General features: G+C 41.9%; 1 protein-coding gene across 2 annotated transcripts in view; it reads left to right on the top strand.

Annotated features, from left to right (window-relative positions):
* The window catches only part of nrg2b (neuregulin 2b), an 80448-nt gene that overhangs the window by 22270 nt on the left and 32006 nt on the right, over window positions 1-26172 (top strand). For both annotated transcript variants that reach the window (XM_086306631.1, XM_086306624.1), the window contains exons 2-4: window positions 19806-19968; window positions 22586-22704; window positions 23131-23254. In XM_086306631.1, coding sequence (XP_086162757.1) covers window positions 19806-19968; window positions 22586-22704; window positions 23131-23254 — 406 coding nt within the window. The remainder of the gene's footprint in view (window positions 1-19805; window positions 19969-22585; window positions 22705-23130; window positions 23255-26172) is intronic.

Here is a 26172-nt window from a genome sequence, read left to right as displayed (position 1 = left end):
TTTTTTCCCTTTTACATTCTTCCGAAAAGAAAACCTCATTTCTGCTGTTCAATACTGAACAAATTTAAACTTTTTAATATTATTCAAAATGCAAAATGCTTAGCCGTGTGTCTAATAAAACCGCTGTAACGTCAGAGGTAATGTTCATTAATTAATGGTTTTCTTTCGTTTTTGATGTACTGCAGAATATTTTTATAAAATCCCAGGCCAGGAAAATCACCTACATGTTTTTCTGTGTTTTATCTTCAGCTACTTTGACACAAAGGCATCTGCTGTGATGCTCACACCTTGGATAAAGTCTTGCGAGTGTCAGCTTCCTTTTTATAGATACAAAAATATGTAAATGTTCTGATCTGAATTATATCTCTGACTGTCAAAATTTCCCAGATTTAAATCGAATCGAATCGAATTAAATCGAATCGTGGATCGAATCGATTTGGGACCTTGTGAATCGGAATTGAATCGATTCTAGAAATCAGTGACGATACCCAGCCCTACTTTTCACACATGTGCATCTGCCACCATCTTTCCTGCGGCTGAAATCTCTTATAGATTTCAGTTCAGGATTCTTTGAGCACCTTGTTTCTTTAATGTAACTTGACCCTAAGCCATGGAGCCCAATAACGCTTGTCCTGTGATAGGCTGCACAGTAACTGCTAATATCTGAATAATCAAACCTGTCATACAAACCTATTAATAGGGCAGTTTACAGTTTAGGGTTCCATTTCACTGGTTGTCTTTTTTTTAAACCAGATAGTTATTGATAGTTTAGATTTATTCCTAGCAGTATCGCTGCTTCCTGAGATCTCAGCACCTAAAATCAATCTTTCAGCTTATAGCCATAGGGGAGTTTATGGAGGTCTCACAGTTCGGTAAGGATGTAGTGTTTTGAACCAGCTATAGTTCCTTTTTGTCCCTGCACACAATAACTATTAACCTCTTTTTTTCCTTATTACCAATTTTATGTCATTCGGTCACTCATGAATGTAACAGGAGCTTAGTGGGGTTTCTGATCACCAGATGAAGCAGAGCTGTGTGCTATCTGTGTGACAGTGCAAACCAGTGCTGTAAGGAACAAAATTGCAGAATAAACCAAAAAGTAAAGAAGAAAAGGGAGCAAGAAGAGAAAATTGGGGTATACCGTGAGAATTAACTCTCTATCTTTGTTTCGCCTTTATGTTCGCTATGTTTGGTCTGTGAGGGGGCCGACAGGACATCTTTCTTCAACAGAATCTTTAGCTCCTTATGGAGGACGGATGTGATCAATGCTTCAATCCCTTTATCAGGAGAATTGTGTCTGTTAGTCCGCTTTACAAGCCTGCAGTTAATGATGTGTGTGAGTGGGGGTGGATGGGGTGGGCTGGTTGGTGGGTGGAAGGAGAGGTGAGAAATGGTGGGATGAGGGGGTGAAGGAGAGGAGGGGAAGAGGGAGCAAGAATGGATGAAGAGGGACGAGAGAGGGGAGGGGAAGATGGACAGATGAAAAGAGGGGAGAGGTGAGAGAAAGAATAGAAAGTGTTTGGGGAGGGAAAAAAGGAAATGGGAGGAAAGATAAATTGAGGACAGGTGGGGAGCAGAATGACTTGCACACGACTCCTAACCCAGAGAAAAAGAGGAGGAGAAGAAAGGAGAGAATAGCTTTTCCCCACCGTTCTGCCCGCGAGCCCTTCATTAACTATTCATTATAAACTCTATCTATCTATCTATCTATCTATCTATCTATCTATCTATCTATCTATCTATCTATCTATCTATCTATCTATCTATCTATCTATCTATCTATCTATCTATCTATCTATCTATCTATCTATCTATCTATCTCCTTCATTTTCTTTGGTCCTCTCAGTCAAACCTTCTCCCTGAATCTTCCTCTCCTTCTCCCTGGCTTTCTCACACCCACTCTTCTCTTTCCATCTCTTACAAAAGGCTTGACTGTACATCTAGAGCAGAAGACAGCCTCGCTCTCCTTCTCCCTCCATCTCTCTGTGTTACTGTCTGTGTTTGTGGGGGGAAAAATATCCTGATTTCTGTTGAATCTGAAGGGTGTATTTATACCTAAACAGATCTCGCTGCAGTCAACAGAACAATAAACACCACCACCAGAGATAACAGGCAAGGTCAAGTCAGCGTGTGTGCGTAAGCATGATGTTCATGTGACAAAATGAACATCATGGCAAAAAAAACGGGCTGAAAGGCGAGGAAGACTATGATTTATCAACAATCGTTCTCGCTAACCATGCGCGCACATCCAACTCAGAATCATTTTTGTCATTAAATGTGCACGTGACAGGCAAGAGCCCACACACAAAAACACACACACAGGTTGGCTTTGGCGTTGCCGCTGTGCAGAGGTTAGCCAGCTGCATAGAGGCCTGTTGTGGCTGCTATCATTCAACAACCACCTCCTTTTTTTCTCGCTCTCCCTCAAACACACATTCTCTCTCTCCTACTCTTACTCAATCTTATTTTCTTCTTTCTTTCTGCCTAACCTCCTCTCTCTCTCTCTCCTGCTCCCTCTCTGGTTTCCATGGTGACAGCTGTGCGCTGCAGAAATCACACTGATCTGAGAATGAGATAGAAGGAGCTTCTCTCTTTTGTACATGAACACACGAGCACACACGCATCAGCTTCCTCTCCACATGTCATTTTATGAATGTGCTCTGTGTCTTCCCTCACCATCTCATCAGGTGACACACACACACACACCTACACACAAACACACACATGCAGCCCATGTGTGCAGTCATGTTGCTGGCCATGACTTCCCAGGGTGCCATACCTGCCTGCGAACACACCTAATTGGTTTGGCTTCCATATCACTCTTTGTTATTGGATCATGCTTAGTGAGAAATTAGATCAATTTTGTTGATGCCTGCTTCTCTGAACGGACAGAGGGAGGGAGAGAGGGAGAGCATCAGCTGACCTTGAAAGAAGGACCTCATGATGGACGGCTGATTGGAGCGGTGTCACATGTGATTGGACAGCCGAGTGGGCCGGTCACAGGCTATTGGCCAGGCTCTGCTGTCCGTTTGTGCTCCCCCCTGAGTACCACTACCACCCCTCCACACTCACACTGAGGAATTCTCCCATCACTCAGTGATACAGAAGGCTTGGGTCAGCAACTAAGAGCACGCGTGCACACACACACACCCAATCACACGTATCCATCAGTGCTGAGCATTACGTATGCACATATATGCAGAGAGATGTGGAAACTTTCTGTGTCAGTGTGTAAATTGCAGCTGCAGAATTAGACTTGTTATGGCCTGCTCGGTGCCTGTGCTGTGTGGGATGTGTGAATCTGCTCTAATTGTGTTCGTGCACATGAATTTCAGAATCACTCTGTCTTTTTGTGCATAGCTGTTGTGCGGGCTTAGCTTTTGTTAATGCTCAAGAATAATTCTTTATCAAACTGCCGCTCAACTTCTAAGCTAACATCACCAAACAAACTCCATTTGGATTTTACTTCAGTTTCATCCACAGGGTTTTTTTTTCAGTGGTTGTTAGGAAGCACTGCTGCCAAAAATAGGCAAGATCTTGGAGGAGGATCTGACGGGACCCACAGGATTTATTAGCTCAGTTGGATGTTTTACAGTCTGTTCACTGATAATTTTACAGGTAAAAACTCACAAAGACACAGTCAGAAATGATTTCTACATCTTAGTGCATTATGGACTTTTATCGGCAATGTCTTAGTGTTTATGAAAACATATCTGCATATGAATATGCAGAATCTGCAATTAGGGGACAGATCAATTCAATTTCAGTTTATATCAACTCATATAATTAATATAGCACCAAATCTTTGCTTTAAGGTAAAGTCCCTATAATATTGCAGCGAAAACCCCAACATGACCCTCCCTATGAGTAAGCACTTGGTAACAGTGGGAAGAAAAAACTCCCCTTTAACAGGAAGTCTTTAGCAGAACCAGGCTCAGGGAGGGGCGGCCATCTGCTGGGTGAGGGCAGGGAGACGGGACAAACAACAAGACACAGACGAGATTTTTGCTACTAGAAGCTTCCTTGCTCATATGCCACGTGAGATGGTGGTATTGACCAATCGTGTTTGAGCAGGCTTTGGTTGAATGCAGGTAAACAATATGGAGAACAAAGGAGGGTTGGTGCATATGCATTTCTGAAAACATCAGCATTTATCTTTTTTTAAACCTTTTCTTTTAAATGTATCTGGGTTTATAAATATAGATCAGCATGTGAAATATGAGGCACTGGCCTTGATTTTTCCCGGCTACAGTGGAAGCTCTGGCACACTGAAGTATTTAAACAACAGCCAATGATAGGTTCATGGGTTATAACTGATAATAACCACTCTTCAGTGTTTGCATGTGTCTACCCTCGAAACTATCTCCAACACCAACCATCTTCAAGTTCATCCAGGTGATCCAAGTCTTTCTGATGTGTCTATTTCTTCTTTCAGTGGTTTGTTTTTAAAGAGTTGCATTTTTTAATGAAGATCTAATCTCTGAAATAACACACTGGGAAGTCTCGGGTGTTTCTAGGAAGTGTCTAGTGTCCCCTTTGCGCTGTCTTACATGTGTTTTTGGTAATTAATGCAGTGAAAATGAAGGTCTAGCCAATGAGGCGGGATAGAAATATTAACTGAATTACTTGATCACACCTATAGGGTACAGTCAGATGTTAGACAGATGATCTGTTAAATTTGTTTCTGGCATAGAGAGCGATTTTTAAGGCTTAATGGACAACCTTTTTTAGTTCAGTCCTCTGCCTCAGCGTTGGGGACGGGGTTTTTGATCATCAAGTAGTGGTAGAGTTTGAGGCAAGCTTTACATGAGCAGCCATTCAAACATAAGAGAATAAACCCTCATCAGCACAATAAAAACAAATTGTATCAAGCGGTATTCTTTGAATTTACTTTCAAGTTATTGCACTCGTAGCTCTTTAAAATCACCCTTCAATAATCACACATAAGAACATTTTTAATTTTCTGCAGTATTGCTCATATTCACTGGATCCAGCTTCGGTTTGTCAGCTGTTTTGAAGGACAAACTCCAAAAGCATGTTTGAGTGCCCAGAGCGACTCGAAGGATTACCATAAATGCTTTAAAATGGGTTAAAAATCGTAAAGGGAATTTATGATAATTCAGTGAAACCAACACCGTCACAGTCATAAATGTGGATGTCACCTCCATGAAGGGTGATTTCTTTCTGGTTTTTTAGCTAGCATTCTCTGGATGACAAAACCTCAGCGTTGCCCAAGATGAGCGTCCCACAGAGGGACGAGCTCATTGGTAACCAAGCTCACCTCTAATTGCTGCTCCAGGCCAAACTCCATGACTCATTTCCTCACTTAGCTCCACATAAAGCCACACAGACTCGCCAGGTGACCGGCCATATATGTTAGGTGGAGCTGCAGCAGCTATATGCATCTTGAAAAACAGGCCAGGAGTTACATGGTAGAAAGTACGCAAGTAGAAATATGTGTCAGCAGTGTCCAGACCAGATCATTTTGCTTCTCTGAATAGTAGCAGATATTTTCTTTATTGTGGTGTGGGTTTGGATTTGAAACTAATGACTGATTATTGTATCCAGCTGGATATTTTTTAAAGAAAATATTGTTTTTAAAATAACTGCCTGAATTAGATTCAAGGTCAAATGTAGATGCCATTGAAATGTAATTGCATGCATGTATACGGCAGATATAGGTAACATACATTGATGTGATTAGATAATTATGATGTCATTGGCTATAAATAGCTCTCATTTCCTTCCCATGGGTTATCTGGCTGAGGAAAAACAGCAGTTGCTTGAAATGTTGCTAATAAAGTTAAATGCAGCTGTGACTCCTTTGTGCAGGTACTCTTTGAAGTACAATAGAATTTAATAGCAGGAAATGTTGCAGCTGATTCTAAGTAGACTCGCTATCCTGGAGCTGGGGTGAGCAATCGTACAGGAGGAAATACAAGCTTAAAAAAATGTCTCTTCTGCTTCAGTCTTCTCTCCTAGAAATTCAGTTTTTATATGACTAATTTGCAACGTAGGAGGAAGGAAACAAACTGCTGCCTGAGTGATGTTTGCTGGCAGTTTTTCCAGGCAAGAAAGTGTCACGTTCTCGTGATTGGCATACAAAAGATACGACTTTGAGTCCCACGTGTAACTATGTTTAACTTGAGCCTGCTAAAAAGAAAAGAAAAAAAGAAGAAGCCTTGATTAGGATGAAGGAACGTTTGTTGCTCTGGTTAAATATTAAAAAATAAAACATGTTTTTATCCTTCAAGTCACCACTGGCCGTTTCAATATTTAAGAACTGCCATAAGAACTGTAACCTAAAATTAAGGTAGTTTTTTTATTTTGACTTTGAACACCTATTGAACACTCATTCACTGAAAAAAGATAACTGCTGGAACAACTTAATTATATGTAATTATATATATATTATAGGGGTGCAACAATACTCGTATCGATATTGAACCGTTCGATACAGTGCTTTCGGTTCGGTACGCATATGTATCGAACAATACAAAATGTTTTATTTATTTTATCAACTTTTCTTCTGATGATGCTGTCTGTGTTGAGCGCTCAGTGGATCTGCGTCCGACTACTCTGCTTAGGCTGCACTGTCGAGTGCAGATCCACTGAGCACAGCGCAAGCTAGCAAGACAGAAGCTAAGCTCGTTGCAACATGACAGCACGAATATGACTGCACATTTACGCCGACATCATCCTAGTGCAAAGACAAGTGGAAGCTGACAAAAACAACAAACACGCATGCTACAAACGTTACCCGAGTCAATTAGACAGCCGTTAGTACATGATTCTCCTTATGGGGACCTGATATGTTTAATATGCTGCTGAGAATATAGCCCAGAAGAAGCGTATAGTATAGCTTTTATTTTAGGAAGAGCCATTTCTCTATAATAAACTCTCTTTTCCAAAGATGAGTGATTTCTCGTTCAGATAAATGGTAAATGGCCTGCATTTGTATAGCGCTTTACTCAGTTCCTAAGGACCCCAAAGCGCTTTACACTACATTCAGTCATTCACCCATTCACACACACACATTCACACACTGGCAATGGCAAGCTACATTGTAGCCATAGCTGCCCTGGGGCACACTGACAGAGGCAAGGCTGCCGGACACTGGTGCCACCGGGCCCTCTGACCACCACCAGATAGATTTTTTTATTTTTTATTTTGTTGTTTCAGCAACATTAAATTTAAAAACTGTACTTTTGAGTTAAAATAGATATTTATAATTTTAATAAATGACAAATTAAAAAGGCATGAACATTTTTTTGTATCGAAAAAATATCGAACCATGACACCAAAGTATCGAACCAAACCAAACCGTGAATTTTGTGTATCATTGCACCCCTAATATATTATGTCAACTTGTAACACAGAATTTATTTAAGCTATTTAAATTAACTTAAGTTAACAAGTTTTATTGACCTGACAGATTTAAGTTACACACCATGCACAATAAATTGAAACTAACCTGCAGGGTTTTACTTAAATAAAAATAGCAAGTTAAGGGAACAGGTTGTAAATTCATATTATCAGGTATCTATCAGGTCTAACTATAAAGTGAAGTGACCATTTTTAGATGAAGGGATGAATGCTAAGTTATTAGCTAATGCTAGCAAGTTTGGCTAGTAGCTGCAAACATAAACCATGTGTGTACAAAGTACAGACACATATATCTGCTAATTAGTTGCTAAAATACTAGAATTTCACTCACCAAAACTAAACCGCAAACTTCTTGTTTAGTCTGGACCACAGCAGGCAATATTGTCAGTCAGACAGTCCATTAAAAATGCCGTAAAAGCACCAGTTGTAACCAGTAACCAGATGGATGACACATAAAAAATTCACCCTCCATGCAGTTTTTATGATGAGAGTAAGTATTTATAGAGGTTAAAACTAGACCCGAGTGTTAATATGCAGTTTTAACGTGTCTTTTAACATATCTGTGGAGACTGACTCCCTTTTGGAGCCAGCCTCAAGCAGGACCTAGAGGGACGGCAGATTTTGCCACTTAATCTTCCTGCTCCAGGTAAACCCGGGACACGGTGTCAGTCATAAACAGCTGTGGACACCACAGATGAGCAGTTGTTCTCAGCTGTTTTGTAGTCTGCTTTGAGATCACATGCATAGTTGATGCACTTGTAGTCTTAAGTCAGCTATAAGATTGTGACGATGTAGAGTCATGTGTACAGCCTCTGCTGATGAAGATTGCTCGGATCCAAGCAGACCCTGACATTAGGGTCAGGGTTAGGGAAATTGCTGTATTAAATTTTACAGCTTTATTATACCAAGCTGTAAGTAAGATTAGCTGTTTCCTTTTTTATCCATTATCAGGCTCTGCTAGGCTATATTGTGAGACTGGTAATGTTTTTCTCATCAGCTCCCAACAAGTAGAAGCTTTTTTTTCTTTTGCAGTGGCCATCTTGTAGACCACAAGTGTTGAGTAATACTGGTTTAAAAGAAACTTGTTATCGCTTTCAAAATCATCACCTACCGAGAAACATTTACACACTTTTGGAATTTCCGTGTATCATACCTAAGGTGGTGTCGGAGAGGCGGATGTTGTCCAAAATAAAGACAATGTTGGATAACACCTCCCACCCACTCCATGACATGCTGGTCAGTCACAGGAGCTCGTTCAGTGAGAGACTGAGATTACCGAAAAGCACCACTGAACGACACAGGAAATCTTTCCTGCCTGTGGCCATCTCCCTGTACAACGCATCCACTTAACACACTGGTTACAGCTACAACTACACATGTTTCTTTTCCAGCTATTTATTAATGAGTGACTTATGTATATTTATATATATATATATATATATATATATGTATATATTAGGGGTGCAACGATATTCGTATCGATATTGAACCGTTCGATACAGTGCTTTCGGTTCGGTACGCATATGTATCGAACAATACAACATTTGTAATTTATTTTATCAACTTTCCTTCTGACGATGCTGTCTGTGTTGAGCGCTCAGTGAATCTGCGTTCGACTACTCCGCCTAGGCTGCACTGTCGAGGGCAGATCCACTGAGCGCTCAAAACAGACAGCATAGTCAGAAGGAAGAGCGCAGGGCACCTCCCCCACCCTCATTCAGATCTGGCGTTTGGAATTATTTTGGTTTTCATGTGACGTATGACCCTGAAGGTAAGCGAGTCATGGACTAAAGTAAAACAGTATGTTGGATGTGCCATGCAATGCTCAATTACATGGGTGGGAACTAGTGTGTTAGCGCAGTTAGCACGTTATGGGTGGCTGTAGCTCAGGTGGTAGAGCAGGTCATCTACTGATTGGAAGGTTGGTGGTTCGATTCCCGGCTTCCCCTAGTCTGCATGCCAAATATCCTTGGGCAAGATACTAACCCGAAATTGCTCTCCGATGCATTCATCGGAGTATGAATGTGTGTGAATGTCAGTTGTGCTTGTGCGAATGGGTGTGAATGGGTGAATGCACAAGTTGTGTAAAGCGCTTTGAGTGCTCAGAAGAGTGGAAAAGCGCTATATAAGAACTAGTCCATTTACCATTTAACGTGTTGGCCGTCTAGCCCCATGCATGGGGCGATCGGCGGTAGCTCGTTAACGGAGATTTGCCGTGTTGTGGCGTTAAGGTCATTTCAACGAGATTAACCTGAAAGCACTAGTGGGAACACAACGAATATGACTGCACATTTACGCCGACATCATCCTAGTGCAAAGACAAAAACAACAAGCATGCTACTAACTTTAGCCGAGTCATTTAGACAGCTGTTAGCACATGATTCTCCTTATGCTGCTGAGAATATAGCCCAGAAGAAGCGGATAGTATAGCTTTTATTTTGGAAAGTGACATTTCTCTGTAATAAACTCTCTTTTCCAAAGATGAGTGATTCCTCAATCAGATACAGGGCTTGCAATATCGCTAGCCTGACGTCCTGGGGCTAGCGATTTTTTCAGTCGGGCTACCAAAATCTATCTCTTCCCTGCCCGTCGGGCTATTGTAGGAAGGAAAAATATATGTCAATGCTTTTGCATTCTTTCAGAAATGTAGCTGGGTAATTATGTCATTGGCATCGGTGAGCCACTGTCAATATGTGACATATTGAAGTCGCGTTTGAATTTGCGCTTGTTTTTTTGCTTTCACTTTGCAATCGTGCGAACTGTGTATAGAGAGCGACAGCACTGATCTGTGAGTGATGATAATTTGTGCACCAATTCCTCTGACATCGTCTTATTAATCCTTAGTTTACTATGCAAACATGACAAGTGAAATCTCCCGCAGCAAGCTTAAATATGTGAGAGGTTGATCGCGCAGAGAATCGGTGAGCTTATGTGAGTGCGTGTGTAAAAGCAGCAGGATATATATTTGACTACGATGACCTGGATGACTGAGAACCTTCACAGACAGATATATATTTTAGTTCTGCTGAGCCAAATAAGACAGGTCAGGGTGAAGAAGTGACAGCCAAAGAAAAGCTTACCACAAAACGGAGAAGTTATGATAAATCAGACTATAAGGCAAAAAGAAAGTGCAGCTTTATGGTTTTATGGACAAAAGAATTTCTGTGGCTGCAATATGACGAGCTAAATAACCAGGGCTGCACATAAGTGGTCCGCAGGTGCGCATTCGCTGTCAAAATAAAAAACACGCACAAGGGTTAGGGTTAAATTTAAAAACTGTATTTTTGAGTTAAAATATATATTTATAATTTTAATAAATGACAAATTAAAAAGGCATGAACATTTTTTTTGTATCGAAAAAATATCGAACCGTGACACCAAAGTATCGAACCGAACCGTGAATTTTGTGTATCGTTGCACCCCTAGTATATATTGTACTATTCTTAGTTAGTGTATTGTCTGTCTTGTTAATGTTGGTTTATAATGGAGCACTGTAACAAAAAAAAATATTTCCCCCAGGGATCAATAAAGTATTCTGATTCTGATTCTGATAATGTGGTGGTATGGTGGTTAGTGCTATTCTCTCATAATAGGAAGGTCCTGGGTTTGACTCCACCATGTTGCTGGGTTTATCTCCCCATATCTGTGTGGGTTCTCCTCTGGCTCCTGCCCAGAGACTTGCAGTTAGTGGGGTTAGGTTGACTGGTGTTTCTAAATGGCCCATGCATGTGAATGGTTGTCCTTCTCTGTGTGTTAGACTGACGGCCTGTCCAGGTTATATCACACCTCTTGCCCTACGCCAGCTTAAATGCTCTCCAGCCCTCTGCTGTGACCTGAATTGGATAAACAGAAGAAGATGGATGTTTGTTATACTGTCCAGAGGAAATGTAGCCCACTGATCTCTGAATGTACTTACTTTAGCTCATTGCATAGCCAGTTGACATTAGCGCCTCCTCTGCTACATAACCAGCAACCCTCAGAGTGATAGCTTTAGCAGAGCTAAAAGGTGCGGCTGCTGAGCTATGTATGCTGAGCTCCTTAGCAGCTGACAGACACTTATTGTCACCTCAACACAAAAATAATGGCTATACTTCCAGAATGTGAAGGTTGACCTCCCTTCCTTCAAGCTAGCTGACCTGACTGACACAACTGTAGGACTTGATATATTCCATTAGTACACAGCAGTGTGTCAAAGAGCCGGAGGGGGACAGAAACATGGACATACATCAAAGATACAGGATTTCTTATTTGAAAAAGTAACTGGATGTTTGACTACAAGGCTAATCCAAGTACTCTACACGATACTTTGTAGGATGTTACACTGCTGACAACACGGTGCATGGAAGCTGAGCGGTGCTCCGGTAAATGTGATTGAACCGAGCACTTTGAGGTAGTTTGGAGGGATTGATTAACAGACTGACAGAAGGATTGACTGTTATTTAACACCGGATGTATGGACAAACTGGCTGTCCTCTCCTTCTCCTCCTGTGTGTCTTAACCTCCTACTCGCATGTGCGTATTGCCAAGCTTTAGAAAAATATTCAAATCTGCAGAGACCTAAATTTCATTTTAACACCTCACTCCCGTTTCTCCCACACATATTTCAAATGAACTCTGTGGTTTGTGAGAAGTCACAGTCATCTTTTCTGTCTGTTTTTTTCCAGAGCTGCCTTGCCACAGTGAAACGATACATGTAAAAAACTGCGGCGCGTGTGGAGTAAATCTGTAGTGCTGTAGTGCAACACCTTGACTCCTCCAGACTTTAGTATGAGCTCTTAACAGTGAAAGGAAAATCAATATATTTGCAAGACTTTTTTTAGACATCGTGCTGCATTATTTGTGTCCTCCCACTGTGTTTTCTTTCTGTTGTTTTGTGGCATTTCTAGTTAATTTACTCTTGATTATTTCTAATGTATTTACTGACTGTGAAGCACTTTGTAACTTGCTTTTGAAAAGTGCAATACAAACAAAGATTATTATTCTCAGAGGTATTTTGTCATTGTGAAACTAAATGTCAGATTTGTACTGGTGGAACTGGCCTAATGTCGCCCCTCCCACAATGAAATCTCATCTCTTTTCCACATGTGGTACATTGTCATTAGATTACAGCTCCCTTGATTTCCGCATCGTCTCCTGCAAAATATCCAGAGCAAAAAGCAGGACAAAAACAGCAACCAGGCTGCTCAGTGCCTTATAGAAAACAATTTGTCATGACCAGAGCCTTTTTATGCATTTTTGCAGACATAATAAAGCATCCTAGTAACATAAGTTACAGGGAAGGTTTTACTTTAGCTCATACCAATAACCTAAAACAGGCCTATTTAAAATTGAGGTAATCATGTGTGACACTTTAAATGATACAGTGGGGCAAAAAAGTATTTAGTCAGCCACCGATTGTGCAAGTTCCCCCACCTAAAATGATGACAGAGGTCAGTAATTTGCACCAGAGGTACACTTCAACTGTGAGAGACAGAATGTGAAAAAAAAATCCATGAATCCACATGGTAGGATTTGTAAAGAATTTATTCGTAAATTAGGGTGGAAAATAAGTATTTGGTCAATAACAAAAATACAACTCAATACTTTGTAACATAACCTTTGTTGGCAATAACAGAGGTCAAACGTTTACTATAGGTCTTCACCAGGTTTGCACACACAGTAGCTGGTATTTTGGCCCATTCCTCCATGCAGATCTTCTCGAGAGCAGTGATGTTTTGGGGCTGTCGCCGAGCAACACGGACTTTCAACTCCCGCCACAGATTTTCTATGGGGTTGAGGTCTGGAGACTGGCTAGGCCACTCCAGGACTTTCAAATGCTTCTTACGGAGCCACTCCTTTGTTGCCCGGGCGGTGTGTTTTGGATCATTGTCATTAGATTACAGCTCCCTTGATTTCCGCATCGTCTCCTGCAAAATATCCAGAGCAAAAAGCAGGACAAAAACAGCAACCAGGCTGCTCAGTGCCTTATAGAAAACAATTTGTCATGACCAGAGCCTTTTTATGCATTTTTGCAGACATAATAAAGCATCCTAGTAACATAAGTTACAGGGAAGGTTTTACTTTAGCTCATACCAATAACCTAAAACAGGCCTATTTAAAATTGAGGTAATCATGTGTGACACTTTAAATGATACAGTATATTTAAGACAGACAGAAACAGAAGTTTAAAAAGCTCTAAGAAAAGTAAGATAAAGACGATGTTGCAGTACCTTCCCTTAAGAAGTTGCTTGTTCAACAGTTACTATTAGAAAAAAATGTTAGATTGATTATCTACATAGAATTGTGTGGAAAAGTGTTTGCCCCATTCTCGATGTCCTATTTTTGTAAGTCTGTCACACTCAAATGCTTGACAAATTTGACAAAGAAAACCCAAGTGGACACAAAATGCAGTTTCCAAATGAAAGTGCCAGACATCATGCCGCGATCCAAGGACAGTCAGAGCCATTATCCACAAATGGCAAAAACATGGAAAAGTGGTAAATGTTTCCAGGAGTGGCCAGCCAATCACAATGACCCCAAGAGTGGAACAACAAGTCACCCAAGAGGTCACAAAAGACCTAGAGCAACATCCAAAGACTGCAAGCCTCACTTGCCTGAGTTAAGGTCACTGTTCATGACTCCACCATAAGAAAGAGACTGGGCAAAAACAGCCTGCATGGCTGAGTTCCAAGATGAAAACCACTGCTGAGCAAAAGGAACATAAAGGCTTGTCTCAGTTTTGCCAGAAAACATCTTGATGACCCCTAAGACTTTGGGGAAAATACTCTGTGGACTGATGAGACAAAAGCCGAACTTTTTGGAACGTGTGTGTGTCCCGTTACATCTGGTGTAAAAGTAACGCTGGAACATCATACCAACAGTAAAATATTTTGGTGGTAGTGTGGTCTTGGGCTGCTTTGCTGCCTCAGGACATGGAAGACTTGCTGTGGTAAATGGAACCATGAATTCTGCCGTCTACTAAAACATCCTGAAGGAGACTGTCCGGCCATCTGCTTGTGACCCCAAGCTGAAGCGCACTTGGGTTCTGCAGCAGGACAATGATCCAAAACACACCAGCAAGTCCAACTCCTAATGGCTTAAGAGAAACAAAATGAAGACTTTGGAGTGACCTAGTCAAAGTCCTGTCCTGAAACTGACTGAGATGCTCTGGTATGAACTTAAGAAGGTGCTTCATGCTCAAAAACCCTCTAATGTGGCTGAATCGCAGTTCTGCGAAGATGAGTGGGCCAAAACTCCTCCACAGTGTTGCCAAGGATGGCCCAACCACTTATCAGGTTCAGGGCCATGTAGGTTTTTGTTTTTTCCCCATTAATAATAAACGCCTTCATTTGGAAACTGCATTGTGTGTTTACTTGCATCATCTTTGTTTATTATTGTATCTAATATTTGTATGATGATCTGAAACACTCAAGTGTGACGAACATAAAAAATGGGAAGTCAGGAAGGGGGCAAACACTTTTTCACACCACTGTATTCACAGATGGAAAAACGTGACCATTTCTTTTCATTCTTGCTTCTGGATACATGAAAAATACAGCCTGAAGCTATTCTATAGCTGAATGTGAAGAAGCACAACACGACTTGCTGAGTGTCTTTGTGGTGCAGTAAATCAAGACTTGTCTGTGTATATGTGTGAGTGTATACATTTATAAAGGAAAGCTTGAATTAAAGTCAAATTTTACATTATTGACTGGTAAGGTACATGTGTACCACACTTTAAAAAAAGGTTTAGTGTCACTTTTACAGTACTACTAAAATAAAATTTAAAAAAAAGTAGAAGCAGCTACTTTTGGTGATCCTTTGTCACCAGGGATCTTGGTTTGGCAGTTTTATGTAACACCAAAGGGGATTTATGTCTCTGGCTAGAATTGAACTTGCAACCTATTGCTTGCCAACCATATGTGGAAACACATAGTGTGATCAAAATAATAATAGTAAATAAAGATTATATATTTTTCCTATATTTAATGAATAATTACACAAATATAGTTAGTTTTTCTTCCAGTAACTCTATGTAACTAATGCAAGATTTTGTTTAACACCACATCTACCAGCAGTTTTATGTGCAGTAATCATGCAGTCCTTATCAGATAAAACCTTTTATTGTGATGAGAAGAAACAGGAACACACTGCAGAACAAGTCGGGTTTCCATGTGCAGCCTGGGTTCTGTCATATTTATACTGTTCCATTTGTGAATGTGCACGTAAGCCCTGTGAGTCCAAAACTCAGGCCTTGAAACTCATCAAGCTTTTTAATCATAACCCGATTTTGACTTAGAATGACTAAACAGAGTGAGGATAATAATTTCTTATTATACATTTATCTACTCTGAAAAGCCTGATGCAGGTGACACTGTTCACTCAATGCTGATAATAACAACAAACTGTAGACTGTACAGCCGTCAGTAAACCAAGTAATCACTTACAAATAACCAAGCTGGAGGTGTTACCTGCACAACTGTATTCAAAGCTAGCTTGTTGACTGCCTTTCCAGTTGTTTGTTTCTTCCTTGAAAACAGCTGCCTGTAGATAAGAATGATGAGACTGAACAAGATCAGTTGGGGGGCTTAAACCAAAACAGTGAGCTGAAAGATGCTAAAATGTTCTAAAGAATGCAGTCGACTGCAGTGAATGATAATTATACACTTTGACTTGATGTTATTGTGAACACGTTAAGTCAAGCATCTCTAACATCGTAAATGCAGTGTTGGCTATGACATTACCTGCAAGTCAAAGATGATGATCAATGGATCCACGTATTACTGAGACAGTTGCACGTGGAGAACATATCAAAATAGTAAGTGAAGTATTCAAAAGTTTGTATTTTGAAGATGTCCACACTGCTATTCTTCAGCATTACTCATTACAAACCAGGAGCCATGGAGCGAGACAGAGACAGCATGTGATGATGCTGGGATGGTTTACTTTGGCATGACATGGAATTACACATCCACAGTGTGTGTGGAGACTGTGACAACACTAAATCTTACTAAATGTAAGTAGGCATCCTGCTTGTTCTCTTTTGAGTCACAAACACATACTTGAATCCCACTTATATAACTGCAAGCTGTTTGGACGGTGCTTCGTGGAGGATCTACTTATCAGATCCATTCAGAGGTTGTATGTTTTTTTTTCTAGACTGACTTCCACCTGTGTAATTTCCTATTTCCTCTGTGGCATTCAGCACCAAACCATTTGGCTAAAAACTGAAAGTCATATTTTAAAAGGGCAACACCATCTTTTAAACAGATGGTGTCTAAGGTTTTAGTAAAAGTTACTCAAGCAAGAAAAGTCGATGAATTTTTATAAATTTGGTGGTATAGAGGGCATTTCTGGCTAAATATAAAATATATAAAATAAACTACAGCATAAACAGTGTGACAAACTTTTTTTAACTTTAGGACACAAAGAAAGCTTAAAGAAATGAAACATATCACAAGTTGGATACACAGTAATTCCTAGTTGGAGTGGGGCTTTGGTTTTCGTGAGATTTGATGAAATTACAAAAAAAAAATATCACAAGCCGTCTTCTGTATTTATTTTTGCCAAACAACTCAGTTTTGACTATCTTGGAGTATTTGGAGTGTGGATGGACTACGCAGAAAACCTGGACATAAAGGTGAAAGCTATGTGGATTTGACTTAAACCCACATTCTTTTTAATGGTAAACTTCCAAATGAGTTTTTGGTTTCAGTTGAGACAACATTTCCGTTTTGTAAATTTTGGTCCCACATTAAAGTAAAAAAGAAGACCAAGCCAGAGTGCCATAGGGCAGGCCTGCCTTCTGACTAGCTAATTGCTGCAATCAACCAAGCCCAGTTTTGAAACACCAAGAGGCAAAAATGTGTAGATCACAGCTTCCAAACAGGACCTTACAAAGCACTGGGTGATATCATGGTGGCTTCATTCACTTTTGATATAATATTTATGGGCGCTTACGAGATTTTCTTACACGTAGATCAGCTAGCTCATTTGTCATGTGGATCATTTGGCAAATTCCATGTAGAAGCCTGGATTATACTTGGTTGCGGACATGGACAGCTGGATGCCCGACGATTGAGTAGTTATTCCTGTTATACTTCTTTGAAGTTTGCTGTCTGGGCACATGCGTAGTTGGTGCAGTGTAATGTAAATTCTCTACGGGCTAGTCCACACGGTCACAAAAAATAGACAGGCATGTGGATGTCTGCACTCATTGTGCGCTGATTAGCTTTACGTCACAGGAACCTGAGCGGAGACTTGAGGACACAGAAAGTTTATATCCTGTTTTACCGTTTTTCAGCCACTTCAGGCCGCAGTCATACAGGCCTAGAGACTGGTCAGCAACCCCCTGGCAACCTCCGATCACAAGGGAAAATGTGTATTCTGTGACTGGTTGGTGTGTATATTCTTCATCTACTGTATATCTATAATGCTGTCAGCATTAATCTCATTAAAATAACGTTAACGCCATAACTGCATTAATGCAGCAAAACTCCGTTAACAAATTAGCGGATCACCCCGTGTGTGGGGCTGCACGGCGTCAACGTATTAGCACGGTTAGCTCGTTGGCGCGTTAGTGCCGTGCAGCCCCTCGCTGAACAAAACAACACAAATGTAAAAATTTGTGCTGTCAGCGTTAATCGCCCCGTGTGAGGGCTGCATGCTGTCAACGTGTTAACGCGTTAGCACCGTGCATCCCCTCGCACGGGGTGATCTGTGCTAACTCGCTAATGGAGATTTACCACGTTAATGCGGTTATGGCGTTAACGTTACTTTAACCAGATTAACCCTGACAGCACTAATATATATATGAAGAAAAAAAGCAGGACGCTTAAGACTGAAGGGATAATACCAAAGGACACGGAGAAGATTAGACTATATACACATATACACAAAAGGCTAAAAGGTTGGACTATATATACACTGGCAGCTGATTAGGAAGTAGATAAAGGAGTGGAACTGAACACAGGTGCACAGGATAAGTAATTAACACAAACCCAAAGCAGGAAGTAAGTCTAACACAAAGCAAGAAGGAAAACCAACCTTCAAAATAAAACAAGGAATAACCATGAAAATTAATACAGGCATGAACACTAACACACTAACAAGATGCCAGACTGGAAAACAAAGGGAAACCAAAACATTAGCACAAAGAGATGAACATGAGACAGGAAACTATAATCAATAAAACTCATTATTCAACCCAAACAAAGGATTGTAAAACTGAAAATATACTTAACAGGAAAAACGTAAAGTCAAAAGAGGTATTGAATTTGCTCAACAGCCATGATCAACACACCCAAAAATGAAAACTTCACACAGCAGAATAACAGTAAAGCTTAATCAGAACCCCAAACTCAAAATATGTTCACTATGAATTCAAAAGCACAAAACCTTAGAACCATGACAGCAGCTAATTGTAGTTATCATGTTTGCACAACTGACAGGATGTACACAATCATATATTGACTTACAGAGTCTCATATAGATGCCTAAAGCTCTAGAGTGTATCTACTGCACCTATGTGAGGAGTAATGGAAGATACAGCAGTGCTGTGAGGAGCCTATACAACAGTTGTCTTCCATTTGATCAAGCATGTCCTATCACTGCACTGTGTCTGTGTGTGAGTGTGTCTGCACATGTGGGGTAAAATCTGGGGGTTTCACTGCTTGTGTGTGTATATAAATGGTAGTAGATGGTGCTGAGCTGTCTCTTTGCTTTAGCTTCTGTGTGCTTGTGTTGCCTGCGCTGGTGTCAGTGATGCAGTCTGTTGTAATTTTTAAGGAGAAAAGAGAGAGAGTGAAAGACTCCTGGGACTGATGAAGTACACGTACACACACACACACACACACACACACACACACACACACACACACACACACACACACACACTTTGCTCTATAGTGAAAATCTACTGCAGAGAGTTTCTGTGGCAAGACTTTTTCCCTCGATACAAGGTTTCAGTTTGTCTTTGCTTTTCAGGATTCAGACCACCTTACCATAGAGCCTTTCCTCTCTCTATATCCTTACACATCTGTCTGTGCAAGGACTAATTTGACTTCTAGACATCTGGAGTAAGGACATTTGTGGAAGGCAAAGACATTTTGGGTTGTTCTAGGCTTGAAGAATTAGATTTGGGTTAAGGTTAAGCTTTGGAGCTAATGCACCTGTGTATAATGTCTGTCCTTGTTTTTCCTTTGAGAATTTTAGCCATGTGAACTTTGACCTGTTCCCTCAGGTCAACATCTAAACCTTCACTTATAGATTTCCATTGGTTACACACATGAACGCACACTCAAAGAAACATACACACTATGGGAAAAAGGCAGACTCAGATAATTACATTTATAGATTAATTGAATGCCTGCCATTCATTTCAATAATGCAATCCTTTCTCTGCCCCTCTGTCTGTTGGTCTCTTGTCTCTCTCTGGCCAGCCTCTGCTCCTAAGTTGCGGATGATTAGCAGCCAATCTCTGATGGAAGGGAAGAAGCTGTACTTGAAGTGTGAGGCGTCGGGGAATCCCAGCCCTTCCTTCCGCTGGTACAAAGATGGACACGAGCTTCAGAAAGGCAGAGACCTCAAAATAAAAACCAACAAGTGAGTGTGCCAAAGCAGATATTTTTTCTTAGGGTATGATGTAAAAACCAAGAACTGTCATCCACATGTACTATAACAGCTGTTTTGGTTGATGCTATCACTCCGCTGTTCTACAATGAGTAACCATCAAGTTAATATAGTCTCATAAGAATGAGTTCAATGTTATATTTCTGCCTGGAGTTGATGTGACAGGTTTCTCTTGCTCTATGGAGCATTTAATCATCTTTCACCTTTTAGAGCTCAACAGTGACCTCCCACTTTTTAAGGGCCCCGCTTGGGAAGTGAGTTTTCCATTCATTTTCTCCACTGACATTTCAAAAAATCCCGATATAACGACTTTAACCTCCTAAGACCTGAACTCTTTCATGGCATGCATTTTTAATTTCTCTTTCCTATTTGGGCTGATTGGGACCTGATGAATGTAAAAACAAAGAATTATCTTTTTACCTGATTTTGCTCTACAAGGGTCTGATATCCAACTATGAGGACATTCGTTTTAAATTTTGATAGAACAGTGGCAGTGTAATGTTTTCATAAGTGGATATCAGGCCCTTGTAGAGCAAAATGTAGTATTGACCAGCGGTTAGCCGTTTGGTACCGGGCTGTGAGAGTTGAGGCGCGAGTGTGAAATTTATGTGATTTCAGGGTTTTTATCATTAACTCGGTTTCCCTGGGTCTTTTCCCGTGTTGTAGTTGTGCGTCTTATTTTGAAATAAATATTTATGCGTTACCATAGTGACCAGAGAGCATTAAGGGGCAGAGAGGAGGATGTTACTCTGAATGTTGTTGGCACATTTCAGGAGGACGCTGCTAATAAAGTTACACAATTACACAGTGAATTCACATTTATTATTATATTTACAAAATACCACAGTTTTTGTCTCGGTCGTAGCATTTTATTTTGTTGTATTTATCCGCGACACCTTAAAGACCGGTCCGTTAAAATATTGTCCGATATTAAACCGATCCGTGGCACTAAAAAGGTTGGGGACCGCTGGTCTAGACAACCCAAAATGTGATGTCCTCATATGTGGTTACCAGATCCTAGGAGGTTAAAGCCTTGAGCCGAGCCAACCTGTGAATTGTGGCCATGAAAAGATTTGATTTGGGTCAAAAATGAAAAGAAAATGGAAAAAATGGCAAGGGTACAAGACTATGTAATTAATATAATCACTTTTGACAATGAAGGATCTACCCAGCTTGTAATCTATTGGAATTCCCAGATTCCACAACAAATGATGTCCGACCACAAATGTTTTTTTTTTCATTATCATAGTCTTGATATATGTTTTAGTTTGTTCAGTAAAGTAAAGTCTAGCTGTCAGTGTGGTAAGTGCTGCATTTCTTACTGCAATCACCGTCCTCCCAGTTGTCCAGGGGTTTAAACATTTCCGTGGTAACAGTGACCTCTGCCAATCAGAGGCACTGCTGATTCACTTTAGCAGTGAGAGTAGAGTAGTTCTTACTGCAAATAAAACAAATAAAACCTGTTTCTGTTAAAATAAGGTTGATATACAGATATTTGGTTTCATGATGCTGAATATTTTTACTTAATTTCGCTGTTGAGCTCTCTCATTTTATTAGTAATACTCATGCATACTACACTCTATCTTTGACGATGCACAAATAGATCCTGTGACTTTAGGTAACGCCACAAAGCTGTGCATGTTGAATACAGAGAAAAGAGTCCCACAAACAGCTGAAAGCAACAAACACAACTGCACCTTTTGTGATTTGCATTGATGACAAGAGACACGTCTGCATGTGGGGCTCAGGAATTTTTAGCACATGACGTTTGGGACAATAGGATGTTTTTAGTGCACTGAGAAAACCTGGTTAAGATGGAGGTTTGAAACGTCTTCTGATTGCAGGCAGTATGGAACCTACCAGCTCTAAGTTTTCCTACCCTTTACCTGCCAGAACAGCATCCTCTCTGTGCAAGTGGAGGTCCTGTTTTTCAAGTTGACCACTGGGTGCTTAACCTACATGAAAAACCGTAGTAGTCAGTATCTTAGAGATCCCCTCATTCATATATAACATAGGCCAAGTTCCCCCTGGCTAGTTTGGGGGTGAAGGGCCAGTGTGCCGTAGTGCTGTAGTCTTTCTCTGCACAAAATAATAAAAACATGCACACAAGGTACAGTTTGATTAATACATGCTCTCAAATTAATAAAAGCAATACTTTTTTCCTTTCAATGGCTACTAAAGTGTTAGTTTCCAGCTAAAAAAAACTTTAGAGTCCCATAGTACACTACCGAGTCATTGTCAAAGGCCTGGTGGTGTAGCGGTTAGCACTGTTGCCTCACTAGAAGAAGGTTCCTGGTTCAGACCCCTGCTGGGGTCTGTCTGTGTGGAGTTTGTACGTGCTTTCTCCCAAAGACATGTATTCAAGTTAATTGTTCATTCTAAAATTGCCATAGATGTGAGGTAGTGCCTGTAATAAATGTGACTTGATGTCAAAAGTACTTTAAATGGTCAGTAAATGCATGTCCAAACAGAAAACAAAGTTAGCTGTCTTTACATTTATGTATGCTGAAAACAAGTAGATGAAGGCTTTTCTTTTTGAAAGAATAATAACTGACATTGTCTCTGCCTCTCTCCTTCCCTTTTGCTCAAGAAAAAACTCAAAGGTGCAGATCAGTCGTGTCCGTGTGGAAGATTCTGGCAACTACACTTGTGTGGCTGAAAACTCAGTAGGACAAGAAAACGCCACAAGTATAATCAGCGTGCAGATCTGTGAGAACAACTTATTTCTATCTGTCCTTCTGTCTATGTGCTGATGTTTGTGTTGATATATCGCTCAAATACGTCCGATTTTTTTGATGCAGGAGTCTGATCATACGAGCACAAACCTTGTTTACGGTCACTGTCGTCATGTGTTCTCTTCACATGGCTGGCTGGGGATAACGCAGACAAGTAAAGCAGAGGCAGCGGTTGTAAAAACAGAATAATTATTTTTATTACTTGCAAATATATCTTAATTTTTCAGCTTTAAGGTTGGAATAAGAAAATACAAGTATCCTGGGGACCTTTGCACTTGTAAAACCAATGGAGAGCTGGAGCTCACAACAAAGTGACTAATGCCTGTGTACACTGTGGCGTCGCATGCAGGATTGCAGCGTAATGCACTGTGTCTTTTCTGTCAATCTGTGTTTCTCCTAGTGACCACCACAACCCTGTCTCCAGGTGTGAGTCATGCGCGGCACTGCAATGACTCTGAGAAGTCCTACTGCGTCAACGGAGGAGACTGTTACTTCATACATGGTATTAACCAGCTGTCCTGCAAGTAAGTTTATTTCTCAGTCGGTCCCCCGTCCTCTCAGCCATCACTGTGTAGCTCCCTCTGTCTCTCCACCCAGTCTCTGTCCCTCTCTCTTTCTCTCTGTCTATCTGTGATGTCATTGTTGCTGGTCACCGTGTCTTCCGTTCCTTGGTTATGATCGCTCGACATGCACACCTGCAGCCCACCTGCAGCCCACCTGACCGCTCGGCTGTGTCTGAAGGCTTCTTGTCTTCACTTTTCACCAATTTGCTCCAAAAACATGCAACCGATCTTCACCTGCACATTAATGTGCCCATTCACTTAATGCTTTTGTCTCCAAGATGAATTCATTTTAGAGCGAGATCTGTCTGTGAAATGGGAAGAAAAGCAGAGGTGTTGAACAAAACCTCGCCTAATGTATAAATGCCTTTGGATATTTTTTATTTATTTATTTAACACTGAAAATAATGAGTCCAGACTATTTTAGATGAGATGCAAATTACTGAAAAACTGGTGGAGTAATTTTCAGCTGTTAGCAATAAGGCAGTAAACCCAGTGGAAACAATTAGCATCTCTGTCACAAGGGAAAAGTGGGTTTTCTTGAAAAAAAAAAGTCAATATGCTGAGTGAGGACTGTGCGCATGGAAGGTTTATAGATAGAGTGTACGGTCAATACTATACATATACTGTATTTGCAGTTTTTTTAAAACAGTCAGTGTTATGTGCAATGGCATTGTGAAACACATTTATGCTAGGTAACAACATACAACGTAGCCTACATAGCAGTCCACTTGAAGCCCTTTGGGATTTAATGATGTTTCTACGCCCAGCCTTGCTCAGAAGAATTAAACTGGCTTGAAAAGTTGAAGAGGACATCTTGCTGACATTGTATATTAGCAACAGTACCCCCCCCTCAACGGGAGCCCCCCGGCGACCCACCAGGCTTATCCGGATGCAGACGATGGAACGCCCGCAGCATGCGCCGGTCCAGGATGGCCGCCCGAGGGACCCAGGACCGCTCCTCCAAGCCATAGCCCTCCCAATCCACCAGGTACTAGAAGCCACGCCCCCGCCGCCGAGAATCCATGATACGGGTGATCGAGTAAGCCGGCAGACCGTCCACGAGCCGGGGGGGAGGAGGGGGCCTGGAAGGCGGGCACAGAGGACTGGACCGGAGAGGTTTAACCTGAGACACATGGAAAACATCGTGTATCTTCATGTTGCGAGGCAGCTTGAGCTTAACAGACACAGGGTTAACCAAAGCCGAGATCTCGAACGGGCCGATATAGGCAGGGCCATTCGGTTCGGCTCTCTGAGCCTCGCGAATGGCCGACTCGATTTCCCAGGAGACAGCCCCCACCACACAGGTGGCCGGGAGGATGGGAGCAGGGTCCGCCGGGTCTTCGGAGGTGGAGAACTGTCGAGACAGGGCGTCCGGCTTGACGTTGCGGGATCCTGGCCTGTAAGTGATTGAAAAGTGGAACCGCGTAAAAAACAGAGCCCACCTTGCTTGTCTGGCGTTAAGCCTCTTTGCGGTTTGCAGATATGCCAGATTCCTATGGTCTGTCCAAACGATGAACGGTTGGGCAGTGCCCTCCAGCCAGTGCCTCCACTCCTCCAAGGCGAGCTTGATGGCAAGAAGTTCCCGATCGCCAATGTCGTAGTTGCGTTCTGCGGGGGTGAGACGACGGGAGAAAAAGGCACACGGGTGGAGCTTACCATCCCTCTGTTGCGAGAGGACCGCTCCTACTCCCGTGTCGGATGCGTCCACCTCCACCACAAACTGCAGGGTTAGGTCGGGCTGGACCAGAATGGGTGCTGAGGCGAATCGCTCTTTCAGCTCCAGGAAGGCTGATTGGGCAGCATCGTTCCACTGAAAAGGAACCTTGGGAGAGGTCAATTGTGTTAAAGGCAGAGCTACCTTGCTATAGTCCCGGATGAACCTCCTATAGAAGTTAGCGAAGCCGAGGAACCGCTGCAGCTGCCGTCGGTTGGGGGGTTCAGGCCACTCCACCACGGCTTTCACCTTAGCTGGGTCAGGACGTAGGTCTCCCTGCTCGATGACGTAGCCTAAGAAGGCAACTGTGGACACGTGGAAGACACATTTCTCACCTTTTACGAACAACCGATTTTCCAGCAGGCGTTGCAGGACCTGTCTGACGTGGGTCTCATGCTCTGACAGTGATTTGGAGAAGATCAGGATGTCGTCGAGGTAGACGAAGACGAACCTGTTGATGAAATCCCTCAAAACATCATTAACGAGTGCTTGAAAAACTGCAGGAGCATTAGAGAGGCCGAACGGCATAACCAAGTATTCAAAGTGTCCAAGGTGAGTATTGAAGGCGGTCTTCCACTCGTCGCCCTCTCGGATCCGAACTAAGTGATATGCGCTCCTCAAGTCCAATTTGCTGAAAACTGTCGCCCCCTGGAGCAGCTCAAAAGCAGAGGTCAGAAGTGGGAGTGGATATTTGTTTTTGATGGTTATGTTATTTAATCCACGGTAGTCGATGCACGGAGAGACTTGTCTTTTTTCTCGACGAAGAAAAACCCTGCTGCTACGGGCGATGAGGATGCGCGGATCAAGCCGGCGGCGAGGGACTCTGAGATGTATGACTCCATAGCCTCTCGCTCCGGTAGAGAGATGCTGTAGAGACGGCTAGTAGGCAATGGCGCGCCAGGGAGTAAGTCGATAGCGCAATCGTACGGTCGGTGAGGAGGCAACGACTGGGCCCGGTCCTTGCGAAACACTTCGGCGAGATCATGATAAACAGGGGGCACTCCGGACAAATCGGAGGGCGCGGTCGACTTGGCGAGGGAGGCTGGTGTGTGAGGCGGTGAGGCGGATTTAAGGCAGGTCATATGGCATTCCTCTCCCCACCCCGTAATGCGTCCCGTAAGCCAATTAATGCACGGGTTGTGTTGACGAAGCCAGGGGTGCCCGA

The sequence above is a fragment of the Aulonocara sp. 'chitande type north' Nkhata Bay genome, linkage group LG2 (genome assembly GCF_057382095.1).
Source record: "Aulonocara sp. 'chitande type north' Nkhata Bay isolate Kocher_YH1m ecotype deep benthic linkage group LG2, A_spYH_male_GT1.1, whole genome shotgun sequence".
In the NCBI taxonomy this organism is placed as follows: Eukaryota; Metazoa; Chordata; class Actinopteri; order Cichliformes; family Cichlidae; genus Aulonocara; species Aulonocara sp. 'chitande type north' Nkhata Bay.
Note: the sequence above shows the minus strand (reverse complement) of the source record. Positions and strands in the feature narration are given on the sequence as shown.